Source organism: Cyrtonyx montezumae, unplaced genomic scaffold (assembly GCF_038088225.1).
Source record: "Cyrtonyx montezumae isolate F1298 unplaced genomic scaffold, pur_monq_1.0 scaffold_19, whole genome shotgun sequence".
NCBI lineage: Eukaryota > Metazoa > Chordata > Aves > Galliformes > Odontophoridae > Cyrtonyx > Cyrtonyx montezumae.
In genome coordinates this window covers 7229735-7251882 of record NW_027071925.1, presented here as the reverse complement: position 1 = coordinate 7251882, position 22148 = coordinate 7229735, and the positions used below count along the sequence as shown (strand labels likewise).

The window sequence follows — 22148 nt, the reverse complement described above, 5'->3', positions numbered from 1 at the left end:
GCAGCAATCACTGCGTTCCCGATGGGGTTAACGCTGCAGAGAGGAAATGCCGCGTTCCGCTCTCGGGGCGGGGAAGCGGCGCGAGCTGCGGCAGTGGAAAATTCCACGCGCGCTCCATCATGGCTCCGTACGGAGGGCGGGGACGGGGTGGTGTCGGTGCGGTGCCACCAGCTCCTTTCTGGCGCTGAATTACGGCGGTTTCACGGGCACACGGTGACGGTGTAGGCCTTTCATGGGGAAAAGCACTCAAAAGCAGCTCCAGTAACCCACACCAGCTCAAACCGGTCAGGAACTGAGGGGGACTACACAAACATCAGCACTCGGTGCGTCCCGCAGCAGCTACAGCGCAGGCGGGCTTCGTTGTAACGGATGGTTGGTGCGATTTCCCTCAAAACAGCAGTGGAAAAAAATGTTTTTCCTTTTTTGCAACACAGTTAAGAGTACTCTTCAGTAATGGATTTTTTTTCCTGTGAAATTCTAACAAACATTAAAAAAATAAGGGACTACACTGTAATTAAGAATAGTGCAAGTTGAACCTTGGGGGGAAAGAAATCACCGAGAGCACAGCAAGCCCGGGAAAATGGAACTGAAGAGTGACCCAGGTTCAAGGCAACCTGGCCAGAGTCTTACCCCAATTCTTAAAAGCAGATTCAACCTTAAGCATAATAAAAGTTTTTTTTACATTTTAAAGCTGTTGTTAAAAGGGGAAGTAAAGATGAGTATTCAGTTGAAATTTAAGCTGCTGTTTCTTGAAGGCAAGTAGTAACACCCCAGGACGGAGTGTTTCAGCTCACTGCCAGCTCTGCTCCTAAGCAAGGAAATGCCTCAGAGCATTCCCTCACTCCATCACTGCTGCATGCACTGAATGTACACACATTGACAAAATTCAATACATATGCTCACTGAACAGCCCGCTTCCCTCCTCCCACTTCCCCAAAGAAATCACTGCTCAATACCAGTTTAAGTATAATTTGAAGTTTTAATACTAAAGATCTTCCCATTTCTCTGAAGCTCATAGTAAGCCTGCATGCTAACTCACAAGGCCTGACAGCTGTAGACACATGACACTCAAGCCTAGTCTGCACAAATGCAACAGTTACAGTGCTGCAAAAAAGCTTCCTACAGTTGTAGCAGAAGCTCATTAGCAACACCACTTCAGCAGAGCTTTGGTCAGCAAAGACTTTTAGCTACACCATCACTCCATTGAATCTTTTCCAAAACAAACAAAAAAAATAACCAAAAAAACCCCAAAACTGGCCCTATGCTAATCAGACAAGGAAGAAGACCATTTCCAACTGCTATTTAGAAGCCAGCTTTTGTTTTCTTCCCCACCAAATAGAGCCTGCCATGCTAAGCAATCTAGGCCAATCAAGGCAAGGCTGTTTTTTTAATATAAGCTTAAATGCTTAATCAGACACAGTTGAGAAACCTTTCTAGAATTTAATATAAAAACATTTGACATTCCATTAGTGTAAAGTTGTGCACATGTTGAGAAAATTGCCATTTGAAAGAAAATTCGGTCTTCAAATATCTTTATTGGAAGGCCATGCACTGCCTTCTGTTACTGTATTTCAAATCACTGTACATTTACTTTGAAAACACTGTCTGCATTTTCTAGTACAAAAAACTAAAAATTGTTTCAGGAATGTAGAGAAATATTCAACTTAAATAGCGAAAAAGTGCACCATAATTACTGCTGCACTGCAGTCATTTCTGCGTCTCCCATTTCTTAAATAACTATCCTGTTCTGAGATAACACACAATATAAAGAGCAATTATGAAAAACTGAGACATTTAAATACACTAAATTATTGAGAATAACTCGCTGGCATTGGGTAACCTATCATAGGAGCAGCACCAGTGGCAGGGTACGCATACTGCTGCTGGTTCATGCCATTGTGCATATTTGCAATGTTACTCCCATACTGCTGATCATAGCCATTCTGGTAAGCTCCCGCAGGGTTACCAGCCCTGAAGCCAGCCTGCATGCCTGCAGCTGCAAAGCCATTTCCAAAAGGAGTTCCATTACTGAAACTTTGGGCACTGTAGGCCCCATTTTGAGCTTTGGCTCCGAAGTCTCTCTTTCCTAGTGCACCGTAAGTTCTCTCAAAGTTCTCCCTCTCTCTAAAGCTACTAAATCCACCCCTTTTGCCCGCAGAGTATCTGTCACGTCGGTCACCTCGGGAACGACCTATTGAAGAGACAAGACAGTTAGGAATGCAAGAGCAATAAAGGCTGCATTTATTTTATATACCACCTGGAGAGTTTTACCGAAGATTCCTTTCCTTCCCACCCTAACAAGTCAAGCCCAATGAAAGGCTTTCCAGTTTCTAACTGAACTCATCAGGCACACAAAATTACATGAAGGCAGGCTGGACTCCTTCCTGTAACTAATGTGGGGTCATACACTCTCCCCTGTAATATGAGCAGTGGCATGAAGGAAAGTGGCATTGGTCTCTCCAATAGCACAGTTACATCCAGCAACTCCTGTCTGTAAGAGGAAGCCCAACAGCTGAGCCCCACATAAACTTCAATACAGAACAAATGAGCCAGAAGCCATCTTCAGCCACCATCAGCTACAGCTCACAAGATGCTCTACAGCACAGCACTGGGGGCAGGCTTTGCTCACATTACTAGTGTTAACACCTTCTGAGGTCACCATAACTGGCAAATAAACTACTATCCATTTTTGAGGGCCTGGAGATTTTCAGTTAATGCGTAGCTTTTCTCAGAATGGTTAACAAAAGCACTTACCTGAACCTCTGTCTTCAATCAACTGAAGCAATTTAGGGTTGATGGCTTGATTAGCCTCCCGAAGCACAGAGATGAGGTCATTTACTTGCTTAATATTGTTAGGAGTAAAGAATGTATATGCTGTGCCTGTTTTGGTACTGCGGGCAGTTCGTCCAATTCGGTGGATATAGTCCTCTGAGGAGTTAGGGTAGTCATAATTGATGACAAATTTCACATCTTCCACATCTGTAAAGTGTTGCAGTGTGGCAAAAAGCAAGGTACAAAGTTTTGCACACCACAACAGCCAAATCGAAGATAAACGTTAGACAAGAGCACTTTCAATGAAACAATGGCTGCAAAGAACAGTGTTAGAATTATCCATTTCTGCACGAATATTGTGGAAGAGGAAGAGATGCACACTCCGTCTGTTCCCGTCTTATCACCCACCCTGTGATCCAAAACCTTACCATAAAGGAGTATGCATTTGCTTGTCAATCCCAACTCAAGAGTCCCCTTTACAAATCATCAAGTGACATCTGAATGCTTCTTGCAGTAGGGCCACTAAAGCTCACAGCAGCCTCTTCATGTGCTCATTTGAGGACCTTAGAGTAAAAACATACAAGGTCCTTCACATACACACTCATCAGAAGCTCAAAAAAAAAAGGGCCACACTGCTCGTCTTGCCAAGACCTTTGAACTGCAGCTGCAAGAAAAACATACCTGTCCCCCAAAAGTCACCAAGTTGTTTTTATGCACTGTCTCGTCTAGGCAAGCACTTCCAAGAAGCCAGCGTTCACTTGAGAATGTGTCTCTCTCTGGCAGGTCTCGACATGACGACTACATATAGGTGGAGGAACTTCGACTTTCAAAGGCATTTAGAAAAGCCAATGCTTTCCTGCCCCACTTGCTAAAGTGAGAGGTGGACTTATTCTCAGATCTCATGTGCCAGTACTCACCAATTTGTACAAGGCTTAGTACATTTTAAAGCTGCTCTCTCCATTTCATGGTTGGAAAAAAAATTTCATTGAACATTTGAAGTTTGTAATTATTTTCTTCAACATTTCAAACTCACTGAAATTCGAAGACCCACAGATCACAGCAGACAGTATGCACAAAACTAACAGTACTGCACCATGGCAAATCATGCAAAGCATGGAGAGAAGAGAAATACCAGGGCAAAGTGAACTGTGAATGAGGCTGCTTATTTCATGAGAGAACAGTTTATGGGGGAGTATTTAAAGGGTGATCTTTGCCTTTTGAAGATTACTGGCACACAATGCTCTCAGCTTTCACCTCTCTATTTGACTGGAAGCAGCCAGCCGATCACTTCCACTAGTCCTCCATCCCCCTCGAGTCCTCCGATTGTCATGCCTAGGCCTTGCCACAAAGACTGCACCTTTATGTGAAGAAAACTTAGAAAAATGCAGAGGTTAAAGAAAGCAATAGACTTTCTTTAGAAAAAACTTTGGGCAACTGGCATTACGAGTTGTACTAACCTAGACCTCTGGATGCAACATCTGTAGCAATCAGGATTGGTGCTTTCCCATGTTTGAATTCTGTAACACAAGCAACTCTCATCAGTCTCTCGACGTGTCAAGTGCCAGATAATTTGCTCACCAAGTTGCTGAAATACTCACCATTTAGAACCCAGTCTCGCTCCTGCTGGCTTTTATCACCATGAATACCCATTGCTGGCCACCTGAATATACAGAAATGGATCAATTCCCAATAATTGATTACTTCCATTATTATGACAGCCACTGGGAAATTCTGAGCAGTTTCTGGATTTAGTTTCTCAGCTGACACCTGGTCAGACAGCTGGGACACCATGACTACAGGTGGTCACTAACAAGAATCGAGAGCACATTTGGTCTACTGGGGGGGTTCTCTTAAGTTCACAGTATGATTTAGACTTACCCATCTCTCCTCATTTTCCTGGTAAGATCATCACAGCGTCTTTTGGTTTCCACAAAAACAATAGTCTTATTCTCCTTCTCACTCATTATTTCTTCCATCAAACGAATAAGCCTGTCACGGATAGATGACAAAGCAGGCATTACTTACACTGTGTAATTTTTTCCTCCTTTAAACATTAAGGCTTTTTAATGATATTAGATTAGCATCAAATACCCATTAAATTCATCTCAGTAGATAAAGAAGGTAAAATCAACCATCAGAAACATGTTGTCCCCCCCCCCTCAGTTAACTACTCACTTGTCATCCTTCTCTACATCGTGACACACATCAACAATCTGAAGGATGTTGTGGTTTGCACTCAGTTCTAATGCACCAATGTTGATGTGTACGTATTCTTTCAAGAAGTCTTCAGCCAGCTGCCTCACTTCCTTTGGCCATGTTGCACTCCACATCAGAGTTTGCCTGTCAGGCTAGAGAAAGAGATTTGATCAGTACACAATTAACCTATGATGAAGTAAAATGTAAACACAGAAGTCCACCGAGCTATCTTTGTATTCAGAAATAAATGCCACTGTTCATTAAAACAACTAAATGCAGCTACTGTTTACACTCACTCTTATCTGATCCACAATTTTTCTGATTTGAGGTTCAAACCCCATGTCAAGCATCCTGTCGGCTTCATCAAGGACAAGGTAAGTGCACCTCCTGAGATTGGTCTTCCCAGCTTCTAAGAAGTCTATAAGTCTTCCAGGTGTTGCAATGCAAATTTCCACACCTAAAAAAATAAAAGCAAAGCAAACAGTAAGTCAGATAAGTAGCTCTCACTCAGCCTTACAGAGATGCATCCAAATTTATGCTTACCTCTTTCTAAATCACGAATCTGTGGTCCCTTCGGAGCACCTCCATAAATACATGTAGACTTCAAGCGACATGCTCTGCTATACTCAGCAGCTACTTGCTGCACTTGCTGAGCCAGTTCACGAGTTGGTGCCAGCACAAGACACTAGGAGTAAGATGTCCAACTTTTAGTTCCATACATGAAGTTTCAAGTCTTAGATAAGTTTTAAATCAGACAGTCATTAGACCTCACTTCAATGCCAGACTGACTGTCTCAAACCAAGGAAATAAAGTTGAGTAGCATCTCAGTTACAAAACACTAGCCAGTGATGTGGTAAGATAGACACTCACTCTAGCTTCTGCTGGAAGACAAGTTCCAAAATGGGAAATAAGCTCTGTTCTGTAAAGCCCTATAGAATCATATCAGAGCCTATGGATTGTTCTTGGGAGGCTACCACAACATGGGCCACTTTAAAAGTTTCCACGATTAAGAGCTATGCACTCCTATTAACATGGACAATTAGTCTGCAAGAAATCCACCTGCTCCAGCAGCTAAGATGCTCTTCCACCCAAAAATACTCACAATAGGTCCATCTCCTCTCTCCAGGAATGGCTGATGATTTATATGCACAATAGCAGGCAACAAGTACTGTTCAGAAGAAAAGAAACATCTCATTATAGTTTCTTTCCAGAAGTGCTCAGCCTGGCTCTAGTCTGTACTTTTACTGCTGAAATCCAGCAATACATCTCAACCATAACTTACAGACAGTGTTTTCCCTGATCCAGTCTGTGCAACTCCAACCATATCCAATCCACTCAAGGCAACAGGCCATCCTTGCGCTTGAATAGCAGTAGGCTCAGTGAAGTTCTGCCTCTGAATCACTTCCATAACATTTGCTTGAAGAGAAAATTAGATCTTAACTCACATGTTGTTAATCAAGCCAGAAAGAAGAAATAAACAACATGCTAGCCAACACTTACCAGGAAAGTTAGCTTCATAGAAGTTTATTATTGGTTTTGGACAGTTATGGCCCCTAACTGTGACTTCTTTGCTTGACCTGTACTGCTCAACCTCTTGCTGCAAAGGAAAAATGTCATTACTGGAAATAGCTTTGGCACAGAAGTTACTTAAGTTACTCCATCCGTGCATGCTGGGTCCCATGACCCTGAGCATGTTTGTGCTTGTTTACTTTTGCTTGAGTTGGGTAGGCTACATACCGCAGTACGTCTGACTACATCAGGATGCTCTTGATAGAAGTTCTTTTCAAACTTGGGCAGTTCATCTAAATTCCATTTCTTTTTGGTAAGCTTTTCACCAGGGTTTCCAAATTTTTTCCCAGAAAGTGGACCAGCTCTACTTCCTCCAAAACGAGGGGCTCCAAACCTAAAGAAGAATATATTATAATTTAGGATCCAAAGTCAATTGTCCTCCTCCTCGTTATGTAACCACCGTATTTGTGGTCTGTCCTATAACTCCATGATTCAGATTTACCTGTTTATAATGAAACTTTCAGAACAAACTTAGGCTGCAGATGCAACAACCCACCGATCTTCACCTTAAGATCGAGAGTAACACAATACCTTGCAGTTTCCATAAAACGGAACGGCCTATGGACAAGTCACAACACAGTGTAATACACCTCTGTGTTACTCCACGATCAAAATGGTTTCCTACCCAACTGACACTCCCATTTTGTCAGCCTACGGCTGTTACAAAACAGGGCCAACCTCCCTGTAAACGTGTTTACCACGTACGAAAGACAAACTTCTCTCGGTCACCGTGCTTCGTGAGGACACGCGTTTTCTGTTAATGTTTTATTAACCTTATGCCCCTCCGTTCCGAGGGGCGACGCCCCGCGGCCCTTCCCAGCGGCCCCGGATCGCAGCTGGACGCCGCTCAGCGCCCGCCCCGGGGAGCTCCGAGCCGCCCCGGCTCCGTGTGCGCGGGGAGCGCTCCTGCACCGCTACACAGCGCTCCCAGAGGGGACGGAGCTGCGCGGCCGCCGCTTCCTGCCAGCGCCGTTTCCTTTGTCTCTCATTTCTGTCTACGCCACATTTTCCAGCCGCTGCCATTTTAGAGTCTGAGCTGAGCGGGGGGGGGAGGGGGGGAGGAGGAACAAAGGCAGCAGCAGCCGGCATTTTGATTTCCCCTCAGTCACCGCATGGCGGGGCCGGCCATTAACATCCGCTGACACAACACAAAGCGGGAGCCGGCCGGCTGCCGCCAGCAACAGCTCGAGCCGCCGTCCCCCGCGAGGAGACGGAAAGGAGGAAGAGGGAACCGCCCCAACGAGAGCTCCGCCATGGCGAAGCGCCCGGCCAACCCACTGCCCCACAAACCCCGTCCCGCCCGAGGCGGGGACCCACGAGAGCCCTTCGCGGACCGCCCGCACCCGCGCCCACCTCCCCCAGGAATGCGGGGCCGCCCTCACCCGCACCAGCTCCCCCCCTCCCCCACACACACCCCGCCCCTCCCCCACACGACCGCCCCCTGCGGAGCTCCGAGAGCTGCCAGGCCCAGCCCGCGGGCTCCGCCGCCATTTTAATCGGCGTCCGAAACGGCGCGCGGAGCGCCGCAGCCGCTCTGAGAGTCCGGACGCCTGGCGCCAGCCGGGCCCCCGGACTCACCCTCGGTCCCTGTCGCTGGAATACCCGGGCATGGCAATGGTGGCGGTGGGCGAGACGGTCCCGATCGCTAAAGGAGGCGACGTGAGGCACGACGCGATGAAGCGCCGCGAGCGGGGAACACTGAATGTGGAGCGCCTCAGCCCCCCCGATGCCGGTTATATAGTGCGCCGCGCGGGCTGCTGGGAGCCGGCTTGTGACGCAGGCGCAGAGCCCTCCCCCTCCTGTTATACAAGCGGCCCGAGCCGCCCGCAGTCCCCGCCCCCTCCAGCCCGGCTCGGCCGACTGACCGGCTTCTGCGCCGGAAGTGCCCCTCCCCCTCGGGGTGCGGCCTTCGCCGCCGTCACTGCTCTGCTCCCCCGCCCCCGCGCGGCTGGGCGCGAGCGGCTGCGCCTGCGCAGAACGGCTGGCGGATCGCGGCCTGGTGGCGCTGGGCGGGGCGCCGGCGCTCGTTGTGCCGCTGTATGACGGCCAGGGCTGTTGGGCTCCTCGCTGAGGAGGGCTGGGGAAGGTCCCGGGGACTCCAAGCGATAAGCAGCCGGGCTGCTCGGCCCTGCAACGGTTCCTTGAAGCCACACCCCTCGCTTTTCAGGCGATTAAAGGGGTTAGAGGTGCAAATCCTCGTGGTGTTAACGAGTTGGCCGCAAATAACGAGAGCAGACAGATTAAACGTGACCGTGTTACCCGCTGCCCACCGAGGGCCGCGTACCCGCCACTGGATACAGATACTATTTTTAACTTTCCTATTCCCCAGGGGCTGGAAGAGCAATTCAAAGGTCACCAGAAGTGCAGCAGTGCACGCAGGGACAGCAGATACCAAACAGCTGACGTGGCTGCCGTGCTGCTTCCCTCCTTCACTACTTGGGGAGAAACTGCAGCAGCTCACACCTGTGGGTGCAGAGGGAAAGGTGAAGCCAGGTGCACGAGCACCAGCAGCTCCATCACCAGCCCACCTGTGCTGAGCAGTGGCCAATGCAAACAAACAGCATATGGAAGGAGAAATGCCTTCACACTCCCGTTTGCATCCTCCCACCTTCTCACAGTCTGTGCTTTCAGGCTTTTCTGAAACAAAAATAACAGCAGCGTTTCACGGCCACATTGGTTGCTTCTCGTTTTTGCTGTACCCCACTCTTAGCTTCTAACAGTGCATTTCAGTTTAATTGTATGCTGTCTGAAAAACATTTCAACACACTGCCTGATAAGAACAGGGGGTGCAAAACAACGTGAGTTCTTAAAAACCGTGAATCGTTTACTATTTATTCATGCCTTTTGTGTATATTACTATCATCTAAGTCACCTCACTTAGCAACCAAAGCTGCAGTCTGTTGTTTCTGTATTGTTTCTCCTTTAAAAGCAATCATAATAATCCTTGCCACCCTACTGACAAATACTTCTTGAGATCTGGGCCCCAAAATCGATGTGATTTCCATACTGAAAGCATAACGATGTTGATTTGGCATGTGTTGTTTCATCATGATTTTTCAGATAGTGGATCCTCAGTGTTTTTTTCAGTAGGAGTCACCGACATAAAGAAGCAAGCCATGGGGTTATCTCCCCAAATAGCCTCGGCATCAGTCCTTTTCACACTTTAAGCCTCCTGATGAATCTGAACACATGCTGTGTAAAGGCTTTGATAGTTAGCAGCAAATTCTCAGACCTTTTCTCATTTCACACAGCTTAACAGCTGATTTCTTTTTTTGCTTATTGATAACTTTGTCTCTGACGTTACTGTGTTGTTTAACCTCGCTAAGGTTTTGAAGAATTGAAAAGACCACGGAAACACAAAACCTCACCCCTCGCTCCTTTTAATTTCCTCTCTGAGAGCAAACTTCCTCATTTCTGAGTTCCGCCCCTTTAAGTTGAACAGCACTGTTGATTTTCCTGTTCCCTTAAGCCAACACACGCCAAGCAAATCAAAAGCAAATCAAAAGAGCTTGGAAAGCTGCGTGTGAAAAACTGAAAACCACGCTTCAGTGCTAATTTCAGGAGCACTGCTGAGCATCTGCTCACACGGGTTACAGTTGCTTTAAGTGAGACGCGCATTTCGTTACGGGCGTATTTTCAATGTAAGGCCTCGGGCTGTTACAGCTGTCGTTTCAGTCGTGAAAAACGCGGAACCACCGCTTCCCCTTCGGGGCGGTGACGGCGGAACCGGAGCAGCGCGGGCCGGGCCGCGGAGCCGCGGCTCTCACGGTCAGGAAACGGCGCCCGACCTCGAGGCCGAACTTCCCCTCCCCCACCTCCGTTGCCATGACGACCGGCTGCGCGCCAACACGCGGGAACAACGCACCGGTGGGGGGGGAGGAGCTCCGCTAAGCCCCGCCCCTTCCGGCGCAGGCTCCGGTACCGCTGCGCGGCGGCGGTTGGCGCCATGGGCACAGGTACCGAGTGGGCACCGCGTGTCCCCGCGGGGCCTCCCGGGCTGTGCCGAGAGGTTCCCGTCCCCTCCTCGTGTCGCAGCACCCGGAGCTCTCCCATCTTCCACCGTCAGCCGTGTGCGCCTTTGTTTCCGCGCCCTTCGGCTCCGCTCTCAACGCGCTGTACTTCTTTCTAGATGGGGTCGATGTCGCCAATGATCTTTTCAGGAGCTGTCACATCGACCGCCGCGTCAAGCGCCTCTCGGAGTGCGGAGCCGACGTGTTTGTTCGCCTTTATGAGTCCATCTTAGGAGAAAAGGTACCAGGTGGGAACGTTAATTCCTGAATGTGCTTTCTGTGCCTCTGTGTTTGTAACGAACGAGCTCAAGTTTGCCAGATTTGCACCAGGTGTCGTGCGTGCTGGGGTGGGGAATGAAAACTGTTTTACTAGTTCTTGAATTCTGCACTCCAGCTGATGCCATCCTCACTTTTTCCAGGGGATATATGATGTTTCTGGTTATTTTTCATTAAAGATTTCATACAACTGTACGATTACTGAACTTTTCTCCAAGCATACAAGTCATTTTTAACTTAACAAATTAATATTTTTGAACTAAAAGTAGTTTAATAACAACAACAACAAAAGCTAACGATTTAGATAGTGTAAAATGTATTTATTTATTTTAAATAGATTTCATAGCTGCTCCTAGAAGTCAAGAGGACGATGCACATAATGTACAAGCTGTAATAGATTCTCTGGCATTGGACTACTTGCAGGTCAGCTTGTCACACATCACTGGTGAGTAGTTGTTGTAATGTGGACAAGCAATGTCTACATTTGGTTTAATTGAACACTTTATAAGAACCATATGTCCTGAATATTATATGCATATTTATTTAATATTTATATATACGTGTAGTGCAATTAGATACAGCATGTGTAAGCTTTCAGTTATTAGAACTGAAAATATGCAACTTTAGGAAGCTTTTAAGGTGTATGAAGTTTATGGGTGCAGCCATACATGGTTGACCAGCTGGTCTCTGAGCTGACACCTTCACAAGGATTTGCAGTCATATTCACAGAACTCCTGTTCTTTGAAGGCTTTCAAACTAATTATTAATATATTATCGATGAGTAATTTATTAATAAGTGACCGTACCTTCTCTCAAGGTGAGAACATTGTGAAAGGAGAAAGGGAGTCTATCAGAAACCTCCTTGAAATATTTGATGGACTGTTAGAGTACCTTACAGAAGAAGCCAGTGAATCCTCTTCTCAAAATGGAGGTGAGGAAACAGATTTCCATGTTTAAGGTATTGTGTTCTGATAATGTGATATTATGGACTTCTATAATTTTAGATATAACCTTTATAATGTTTTAAAAAACCATAGTGTTATACATATACACAAGGACTCTTGAGCTATTTTGATAATAATGGTGATAAACCCTGTTGTTTAATGTATATTTTTCCTGACAATGAATGCCTCTTGATTATTAACAGATGAGACAAATGTGCTGCCCAGTAGCAGAGTTCAAATTGCATCTCCAGGGCAGCTGGAAAGCAATGCTGGTCAACTTATGGCACCTTCAAAACTCTCATCAGTTGATGGGTAAGAATAACTTTGAACACGTGCACTGGCACAGTGGGTTACTCTTGTTTTTGCATGTCTGTAGAGCAGCTAGTTGTTGTCAGTAATGTGCAGGGAAGAAACGTAACATCCCTCAAATGGAACATGAGCTCTCTTTCTCCTCTAGTTGGGCAGAAAAATTGCTCTGAAGGATTCTGATTCTACTTCTCAACGATTGCATTTTAATTGAATTGCAGTAGATCCACCTTCCTGACTTCTACATTGGTTTGTGTTGTGGAAGCTGGCCTCTTACATCCTGCACTGCAGGAGCCAGCTGACTGAAGCAGTTTGGGACTCTTCTGCATCTCCACCTTGTGGACTGAAGAGGCAAAGACTTTTAGAGTAAATATTTTATCACTTCATATTCCTCTTAGGTCGGAGTCAGAATGTTTTGTTCCTTCGTGTGATGTAGATGGTTCAGAATCTACCAGTGAATTAATTCGACTTGGAGATACTGCTCGCTCATTCTCAGAGAGAGGGGAAGGTGAGCTTGGATAAATATATATATTTTTAAGTCTAATCCATAGTAGCATTTCTACTGACAGCAAAATTGTTACCTGTTTTGCTGAATACAAAACAGTTAAGCAGTTTGAATGCTGTCAGTGAATAACAGTAAATAAGTCACAAAATGGAAATTCTGCTTTTTTTGAAACTCCACCACCTCTGCTGTGAAGTCATAGCCATGCGTGTTCAGAAATAGAGATTTATTTAAGCAAAGATATGTAGGGTTCAGGTAGCCTACCTTCAAAATTCAGCAGTGCTGTTCTGTGCAATCAAATCAGTATCTAATGTTAATTACCATATTTGATCTTCCATCTAATATGCATGGACTATATGCAGAAATTATGTGCCGCTTCAGCAGATAACACTGTAATTTCAAGTTATTTCTGCTGGTCTCTTAAGGATCCTCGGAGTGCATTCAGAGCACTGAACTGCCAAAAGAGCATCTGAGTTCCAGTGCTCACAGACCCGGGGAGCCAATGTGCCAGGCTGTTCCTCTGCTACCACCGTTTCAGCCTGCTGCAGCCAGCTCCCATGATCCTGCACTGAGGGATCACCAGAGCTTGGGCAGACAGGCAGCAGCTTTGGTTAACAGTCACGAACTGGAACCTCCTACTGTAAGTAAAAACCCAACCATTGATTTTTATTAATCAATACTCCTTTCATTTTAAAACCTAATTGAGAGGGGTGTTTATGTTGTATACATGGAGATATGGACATGCACAGTCTGCAGCATAGCTGATGTTATAATCACAGTTGTATTCTTGTACAGCTGGCAGTGAAATCAGCACTGATTGTCCTACACAGGCAAACCTAACTAATGTGTGACCTTCCTGTCACATTTTTCTTGCTTTTTCTTCCAGCTTGAAATGTCACTTACACAAAAATCTGAAGATGTTTCAGGTGCTCTCCTGTCGAGGAAGATCCCTGGTGAGAGAAATTCTGCTTCCAAATGTCGCCTTCGGTTTTATTTGTTGTACAGGAAATGTGGTCTTAAAACTTCTAGTGCATCCATTTAGCATTCTTTTAGTGTTTTGTTGTTGCTTGTTTTTTATACAAACAGGTTACTTCCAAGCTGTTCACTGTGCTTGACAAAATAACCTGTCCCCAGTTCAACTCCTTTCTTATGCAATCCAGTTAAGATGTGCCTGTACTACAGAAATCACTTCTCTGGATGAGCTTATTCTGAGCAGGGGGACATGCTCAAGCAGCCGTGTTCAGATTGAGGAAAAGCTTCTTAACTGCTATTGTAGAAAAGGTTCTGAAAGTAGTTTTCATGCTTATTTTCTCTGTTGCCTGGGAGACACCTGTTACCTTTCTAGTTTCCACAGCACTCCTATGACACTGAAAATCCCAAACCTGAAAAACTACTGAAATGAATGTCACAGCTGTGTGAACACAGTTCCCTTGTCATTATGTTGTCTTTGAATGACTGAGTTCAAAAGGCCATAGGTGGCTTTTTTTGTAGCTGTTCCCCCAATTAATAGGCACACTGCAGTCTACGTGATGACACTAACCTGACATCTGCTTCTGCAGCAGGAGACAAGAGGGGCTGCAGTGATGCTGAGGACAACCTGAAGGTACATGCTGCAATTTTACTTTCTGTGTGGAAGCTCAGTCAGTGCTTTTGGATTTCCACTTACTTTTCTTGTTATTTTGTGGCACTTGTGGGCTTTGGGCCTCTCACTTCAGTGTAGGAGTACAGTGTTGTTAGGCAATGGCTGCATACAGGTTAGGAGTCACATCAGTTCCTTCAGGAAGTGTTTGCTCCTGGAAGTATAAATGCCACTACCTAAAGAGTTCTAATGAATCCTACGTTGTTATGAGATCTCCTCGTTTTATTCAGGGAGGATGTTCACCTCCTTTCTTTAAACTGTGTCAGTATTCTAAATTAAAACATAACAATTCTTATTATGAGGCTGTTTAGATGTCAGTAACATTAAAATTTTGCTCTCTTCCTGAAGATCTCTGAATTACTGTTTTGTATACTTGCATTGTATTCTCTTGCATTGTCCTTTGCTTTTCAAGCCCTTGTGATACAAACCTACAAACTGTTCAGCAGATGCCATTTTGTGACTGTACTGAGAAACACTTTTTTTTGCCTTCTGCAGCCACAAGAGGTACTCACAGACTTGTCTGCTTAAAGCACTCTTCCTTTAAAACTCATTTTCAGTTGGTACATTTACAAGTGTGTGCATGCTAACCCTGAATTACTCTAGTTTGAATAGATAAACTACCAACCTGTACTAAAGAGGTTTGAGATGGTTCTATAAATGCTGTTGTAGGATATCTCCTCCCATAATTTGTGGTATTTCTGAGCATTACTGTGTAAATCTTAAGAAAATCTTAACTTGCTCTTAATCATTTTTCAAGGTTCCTTGGGTATATGGGACTTCTACATCTGCTTCACACTTAGATCAGAGTTTCTCCTTACACACTGAACAAATAACACAACTTCCAAGCCCTGAATCAAGACATCTGCCTAGAAAGAAGAGGCAAGTTCAGTTTTCTTGTAGCTGAGCCATGCTAGCGTTTTCCTGCACAACCCCTCCTCTCTCCTTTTTTTTTTTAATGAGGCATCTTCCTCAGCTGCATGACTGCATAACTTCAGCAGAAACCTTTCCTACACCCATCACACGTGCATTTGCTTAAATACAGTTGTAGGCCCTTACACAATGAGCTTTACTTCATCCTATAAAAATGTGCTTATGCAAAAAGTGAGCTGGAATTGTATGAGGTCATGTTTATCTCTTAAGTTTGCAGAACAGAAGTGAAATCTGTTGTTTTTTGCAGATATGAAAATTCCACCGTAGATCCACTCGAAGAGCCTCTTTCCCACAGAACAACAAAGGAAAACCTATCTAAGCAAGAGCTGCATCAAGTGTCACAAAAACTTTCTCACAGGTTAAACGAAGTAGATTCAGTAAGTAAAATCCTTACTGTATCCAGACAAGCTAGCCTTAGAAATAACAGTGGGAAACGATAATGTCAATTCAGTGTTAATGAAAAAGGAATCTGCAATTAACACTGGATATGGCAGTTCTAGATTTCAGTGAACAATTGAACCTGACCCCAAAAATCTGTCTGATAGATGTTAAAGAGAGCTTTGGGTGGGCGTGGAAGAGAAGAGGTGACAGATGAAGACAACGTGTCCCAGCACAGTGACAGTGTCATGGATTACAGCAGGAGGAGAGCTGAGCGAGGTAATGATCCGTATGGCACACAAGTTTTAGAGAAAGTTATTCTGTAAAACTCTTACCCTGACCTGCAGAGTCCTGTGCTGCGTGTCGGTGGCAGTCTGATTTTATAACAACCCCGTGTGTATGGCTGGATATAAAACCATCATATAACTTGATCTAATCCACGTGCACAGCGTTGTATTGCCAGATGGGGGTGTTTGTGAACCCTGAAAAACGGTTTCTGTTGTTAGGATAAAGCAGCAAAACCACTTAAAAGTTTTCTCATCTTAAATCTCTCTTAGCACTTCTGCTATCGCAAAAGCCCCACACACATAGGATTCATTCAGCGCCTTTTAGGGCTAATCCTAAAAGCAAAGCTTTAGCTTTTTGTAGTTTAATTTGTGCTAAATATTTCCATTTTGCTGTGGGGGGGGTTGCTTGATTGGAGGGTGTTTTTGCTTCAATTTAGATTGTTACTGAAACACCTCTCCTTACAGATGCACCACACCTGAAGTACCCGAGCAGAACACGATCCCTTTCTCCATCGTCACCCTCATCTCAGCATCACCATTTTTCTGAGAGAGAAGACAAAATTTGCAGTAATGGAAAAGGCCAAATGAAGAAAATACGCAATGAGTTGCAAAAAGAAAGGGCTGAAAGAAAACGACAAGCAAAGGTAACTTCAGGGTTAGACCTATTGGTCATTCTTAGTACAGTTATGCTAAGAGGGTTAGAACTGAATGTCCTTATTTCTTGGTGGCATTTGGCCCACTTCTGTGGCTTTGTACTGTTGTGTTTGTAGACCCCAAATACTGCAGGAAAAGAAAAGTTTGAAGTGGAAGAAACGATTTTTACCCCTGTGCTAAAGTTAACAAGGTATCTATCCATGTGGACTGGTTATTTTCTCTGCAAAGTTCCTCTTATTTTTGCTTTCTAGGTGGTTGCTAAAGCTTACGAAAATGAACTAAGAATTTATGAAGCTCAAGAGAGGCTTAGACTTTCCAAGCTCAAAGAAGAAGTCAAGGAACTGGTGTGTAGAGCATTATTTTGCTGGTTATTTTAAAATTTGTCTCAATGCTTTATCCTATGCACATCTTCTGGGTACAGAAACACCCTGAGTCCTAGAGTTGTCGTTACAGAGGTGCTGTATACTACTGAAGTAGTGAACAGGGGGACAGCTTTCCTGTATTGAGAATTATAAGCACTTGTAGGTAATGTTCTCAGCAATAGAATAATAGACATAGTCTTTATGTGAAGTGATTTCAAGAGGCTGTGATTTAAATAATGAAAGTTAAGTCAGAAGACAGCTTTCATAGACTGGCCCTGAGCTCTCCTGGTTATGTGACATTGCTAGTTATCCTTCCAAGAGAAGTCTGACTGGTGAGGGGCTGCAGGCCCTCAGCTATTTCCTACTTGCCTCCCCTGTTTCTCAAGGATGAGAACTAGCTCAGTATGGCTGGATGCCCCACACAGTGTAGGTACTGAAAAGCTCTGTGGTTCTGCTGTGGGATACACTGGCTGTTTTCACAGCTTTTGCAGAAGCAGTCCATAGGTTGCTGCAGTACTGTTGAGTGCTGCAAAAGAGCTGAGGTTATGCAATAGTGAGATTTAACCTCTGTTTGAACCCTGGCCTGGATTTGGTAAATTTTCAACTTCTGAAGAATTCAATTGAGTATCTCCAATTTCTCATTCTACAATTTTTAATGCCATTTAAGTTCTGATATCTAAACTACTGAATCTGTCAGTCTTGCCCTTCTCATACCTGTTCTCCATCTGCTTGACATCTGCTCCAAAGGAACAAGAATGCAAAGAAAACATCTTTAAAGACTCTCCAAAAATCCCTCAGCCAGTGAAAGCTTCTAGAAAAACCACACCTTGGAATCCCAGCTACAGCATTCCAAACCGAGGGACTGCGAAGCCAAGGAAAGCAGCTCCAAGTAAGAAACACAGCTCTGCTTGGTGGAAAACTGGCATCCTTTGAAAGCATGTGCTGAACTCCCAGCATTAAGGCACTGGTCCAACATGTACCAGTCAGCTGTAGATTTTCCCCTTCTTATGACCTCCACATGTGTGGATTTTTGTTACGGAAGATAATGCTTTAAGTAAATGTAAACCACCCATGCACAGTTCTAAACTTGGGCTGCCTGCTACCTCCTTAAACTCTCCTGGATTATTTTCAGGGCTTGTTTCCATCCCTGCTACTCCTCTGCTTGCTCCACCATACTCTGAGCTCAGCCTTGTTCCCAAATTCTTTCTTTTCCTGACTGTGTATTATTTAAAACTGGGCCTCTAGCTTTAGTGGGTTGGTGCTAAAGCAGGTGGAAGAGCAGAATGTTGGGTAGGAAAAGACCCTGCTGTTGTAGGAGTAACACTGCCATGGTTTTGCTGAGTAAGTGATGTTCCAAGAACAGCAAACACAGCTCACAGGCCCAGTACTGCCCAGCAGCACTATGCATGTTTCTGTGTAAGGTCATACAATCCCCTGATGTGCCTGAGTGCTGGTTAGGGACACTGCTGGGGTTTTTTTTATTTGTTTTTGATAGGTGTTTAAAGCACATTTACTTGATTAATGCCCGATTGTTTCATCATTTTGTGCCACCGTGATCAAAGATGGATTGAGAACGTGCAGGATGCAAACCAGTTTGTTTTCCACCTATTTATTTGACCTATATCTGCTACTGCTGTATTAGCATTATTTTAAGGTGCTGGAGCCAAAGAGGCAGAAAGAAAAGTTGTGACTTATTAGTGACAATCTGAACCAACTGAAGAAAAAAGGGGGTACCTCTCTAAATTGAGTAAAGGGGGAAATGAGGCCTGAGCTTTAAAAGCAGTTCCTCAGCAGAAAAGAAAAAAAGCCACTTACTTGGGATTGCTTTCTCAGCTCCTGCATTGAGAGCGATCCTGTGTACTGCTGAGTTGAGCCTGACATCATCGTAACAGCATTGCACACACTGCTCACTCTGAAGCATTTCCTAACTTAGGCTGACACTGTCTGGAAGAATTTAGCACTAAATGTAATATCCAGGAGTTTATTGCTTACATCTTTCTTTACCTTGTAGTGAAAGTCAGGGATGATGACCTCCTGCTTCAGCTGCTGGAAGAGTTTCCCCACCTGCATATTTCCCAGCACACCATGAACAAAATGTGGCAGCAGCAGCTCGCACAGACTGAACAGCTCCAAGCAGCTTCTGGCAGGGCAAGACTGAAACTCCAAAATGAAGTGAGCATTTGTATCCTTACCTTTTAAGCATCAGCAGGGATCAGCCTTCTGACAGAAGGGCTGCACTCATAGTTTGTATTTTGTAATAAAATCATCCAGACTCTGTATGCAGCATGGATAAGGACACACATCCTTTCACATTGCATGTCTCAACTGTGAGATAGAGCACGGATACTGCTTATTTGCACTCCCATATCTATAACAGAACCTAGCTCACATCATATTTATAAGTACTATGCTGTCAGTGTCATTAGTAGTGACAAACTGACTTAAAAGTCTGAGCAAGCTCAACTGACAGTGCACAGTGTCTACAGGAAAACAGCTCCCACTACTGCTGCCCCATGTTTTTACAATGCAAACAGCAGAGCAGGTTTCTGGTACAGCTCCGCACAATGCCTGTCCTGCACACTGATAGAACTGTTTTTTTCTTTTTTAAATTAAACCTCCAGGTTCAACAAGCCCTGAAGAAGCACGAGCTTCTTGTTGCCATTATTAAAAAAGATCGAGACCACAACAAGAGACTGGTATGTTCTCTGAAGGGTATTCATTACATAACATGGAAACCTTCACACTGAGGCAGCCAGAATACTCCCTGTTCATTGAAGGGGTTTCTTATGACAACTTTACACCTTTTGAGTAACTGTGGTCTCAAACACCACATTACCTCTTTGCTACGGGGCCACTTGGGATGGAATGCTACTACAACATTTAGCTGCAGCTTTACAACACAGACAAGTTGAGAATACCTGAGGAAGGAAAACTTCAGGCTGCTGGTTTTCATGTTAAAAGCACCAGCAGCTATGGCAAAATGACTCCTTAATTATATAGTACTGCTGATGGTAACACTGCACTAAGACAGCAGTGATTATACTGCATTTATAATTTAAAGCTTTAAAATTGGGATAAGGAGCCTCTTAGTTAAGGGCCCTATTAGAAACGACCAGCAGAACTTGGCTTTCAGCACATTGAGAGTTTGGTGGTCTTACAGTGACTTTCTGCATTTAGCAAGAATTTAAGCAACGTATCTACTGCCAGAAATGGACTCAGAATAAGCTGAGAGAGAAACGCCAGCAAGCTGTGAGAGCCAGGAAATACTACGAAGATTACCGTGTCCAGCTGCGTGCCAAGATGATGCGGGCTAGGACAAGGGAAGAAAGGGTAAGTCCAGGATGTTTTGCTTTGCAAGCATGGAATTCTGTATTGTTTGGACACCACTGCTAAGAACCTGCATTACTGTAGTAATTACTGTAGTATAGATAATGGTAGAAGTAGACGGAGGCAACTTCAGTGAACAGAATGAAGGAGCCAGGATTAAGTGGCTGAGCTGTCAAAGCCATGATGAAAAGGTTCCTTCTTTGGAAACACTGAGACAGCTGAAGACAAGGAAGGATTAAATTGGTTGATCTAAGCCTTATATTCTTTCAAGTTTAGTGCTCCCAAAAACAACAAAGCTTTAAGTTTTAGGAAAAATTTGTTTGCCTTTTTAATTGTTGACAGATATTTAAAAACTTATTTGAAGAAGGCTTAGAAATTCAGAAGCAAAGACTGAAGGACCTGAGAGCATATGCTCAAGAGACGCGTGCTGAGCAAAGACGGGAGCACCAAATCGAGTTGGAGTCCATGGAGAACTATTACAGAGATCAGGTAAGTTAAGCTGCACCCAGGATAGCCAGTTAGAAGCCTTTCATTTCTTCAGCTGGTTCAACTCAAACATGTGCTGTGCTTAGTTCTCCATGCTAGCAGAAGCTTTATCTCAAGAACGCCAAGAAATCCAAACCAGAGAGAAAGCACAAGCACAGGTAAGGATTTTTGATTTGGTGCAGATGTTTCCTTTCTTTATGTGCTATGGCTAAATTCTGTGTTCTGTTCAGATGCTGCAGAAAACAAAAAGAGAACTGAGGTCAAGGATGGAAAAAGAAATACAGCAACTGCAAAGTGCAATAATGCAAAATGATGATGAAACCTTTTTTCAAGAACTGGAGGCAGACAGACTCAAATCTCGACTTCAGATGGCTTCCTTTCAGTATAACAGAAGTGGTTTCTCTTAAGACATGGTGAACAGCTCTGCAGCTGTTCTATAAGATTGGATCTGTCATCTCAATGTGCCAGAGGTGTAGCTGTTGAGACCTGGAACTTCAAGCACTTTTATGATTAATAAAGTTTTAAACTACTTTCTGTGTTAGCAAAGTTGAAGTGATGTTAGAATTTTAATGTGCATTTACAAAATTTATTTACATTTTTCTTCTCTTAAGGAAAGCTGTTCAGTTGTTGCCACTAACACACAATTAACTCCTTTCCAAGAAACCATCAACATAAAAGCCAAAAGTAAGAGTGACTCTGAGAGTGTAAGGACTTCCTCCTGGAAAAAGGTTGGGTTACTTAATGCTCCGTTGTTACATTTTAAAGTAAACATTTCATTAAGAAAACTGAAAACTTGTTAAACCGTTGCTGCTGTGACAGTGCAAACAGCATACAATTTATTGCTCAACTTCTGCATGGGTACATACATTAAGTACTTAAAAACCATTTTATACAGATTTTTTTTTTTTGTTAAAGCTCATGTAACAGCTGGGTGAAAATACAATGATATCAATGCTAAAACACTCTGTAATAAATACATTGGAAATGATAAACTAAGAACTGTCAGGTTGTGGAGGAGTAATTACACTTGCATAAACTAATTACAGCTACAGACAAAGCTCTGAGGATGTGGCAGAGCCAGGAACCTACTACATAGTGTAAAGTACAACGAATGGCACCTGGTAACTGGATGGTGCTGTTTAAGATCTGAAGCACTTGGAGCATGCTACATTAAGCTGGAAGATGCATTCTTAGGATAGAGAAGCAAAGCTTTTACTTCCATTGATGCAGCTCGTTTAAACGCACCAGAAGTTCTACACAGATGTAGTGTTGGAGGACAAGAACTTAAAAACAGCTTGTGTGCTCTGGACTTTAGTACAACACAAATTTGGTAAAAATAAATCAGTTTAGGGAAACTGAAACTATGTGCAAAAAAATTAGAATACATACTGTACAAAGCACCATTACAAAACTCTTTACACCGAGAAATTAAATCCTCTGAAATTCAACTGTGTACTGTATATTTGAAATCTACAAAAGTTCTGTTCATAATTAAACATTCATATGAAAA

At 44.0% G+C, this 22148-nt stretch overlaps 2 protein-coding genes across 2 annotated transcripts; one reads left to right on the top strand and one right to left on the bottom strand.

Moving 5' to 3' along the window:
- Positions 1 to 959: 959 nt before the first annotated feature.
- Positions 960 to 8243, bottom strand: DDX5 (DEAD-box helicase 5). The gene is made up of 13 exons (XM_065735445.1): positions 8116 to 8243; positions 6706 to 6871; positions 6469 to 6565; positions 6251 to 6384; positions 6071 to 6136; positions 5512 to 5653; positions 5265 to 5425; positions 4948 to 5120; positions 4651 to 4761; positions 4371 to 4432; positions 4230 to 4289; positions 2755 to 2979; positions 960 to 2191 (listed from the first exon to the last, which is right to left on the bottom strand). The coding sequence occupies exons 1-13, from the start codon at positions 8145 to 8147 to the stop codon at positions 1809 to 1811; spliced, it is 1812 nt and encodes a 603-aa protein (XP_065591517.1). The 5' UTR covers positions 8148 to 8243; the 3' UTR covers positions 960 to 1808.
- A 2240-nt stretch (positions 8244 to 10483) lies between these two features.
- On the top strand, positions 10484 to 21051 carry CEP95 (centrosomal protein 95). The gene is made up of 19 exons (XM_065735643.1): positions 10484 to 10493; positions 10604 to 10795; positions 11161 to 11268; positions 11641 to 11754; positions 11971 to 12079; positions 12472 to 12581; positions 13001 to 13215; positions 14972 to 15093; positions 15392 to 15521; positions 15690 to 15801; positions 16275 to 16453; positions 16715 to 16807; positions 17573 to 17714; positions 18837 to 18997; positions 19447 to 19521; positions 20003 to 20155; positions 20495 to 20641; positions 20725 to 20796; positions 20869 to 21051. The coding sequence occupies exons 1-19, from the start codon at positions 10484 to 10486 to the stop codon at positions 21043 to 21045; spliced, it is 2421 nt and encodes an 806-aa protein (XP_065591715.1). The 3' UTR covers positions 21046 to 21051.
- The last annotated feature ends 1097 nt before the right edge of the window (positions 21052 to 22148 follow it).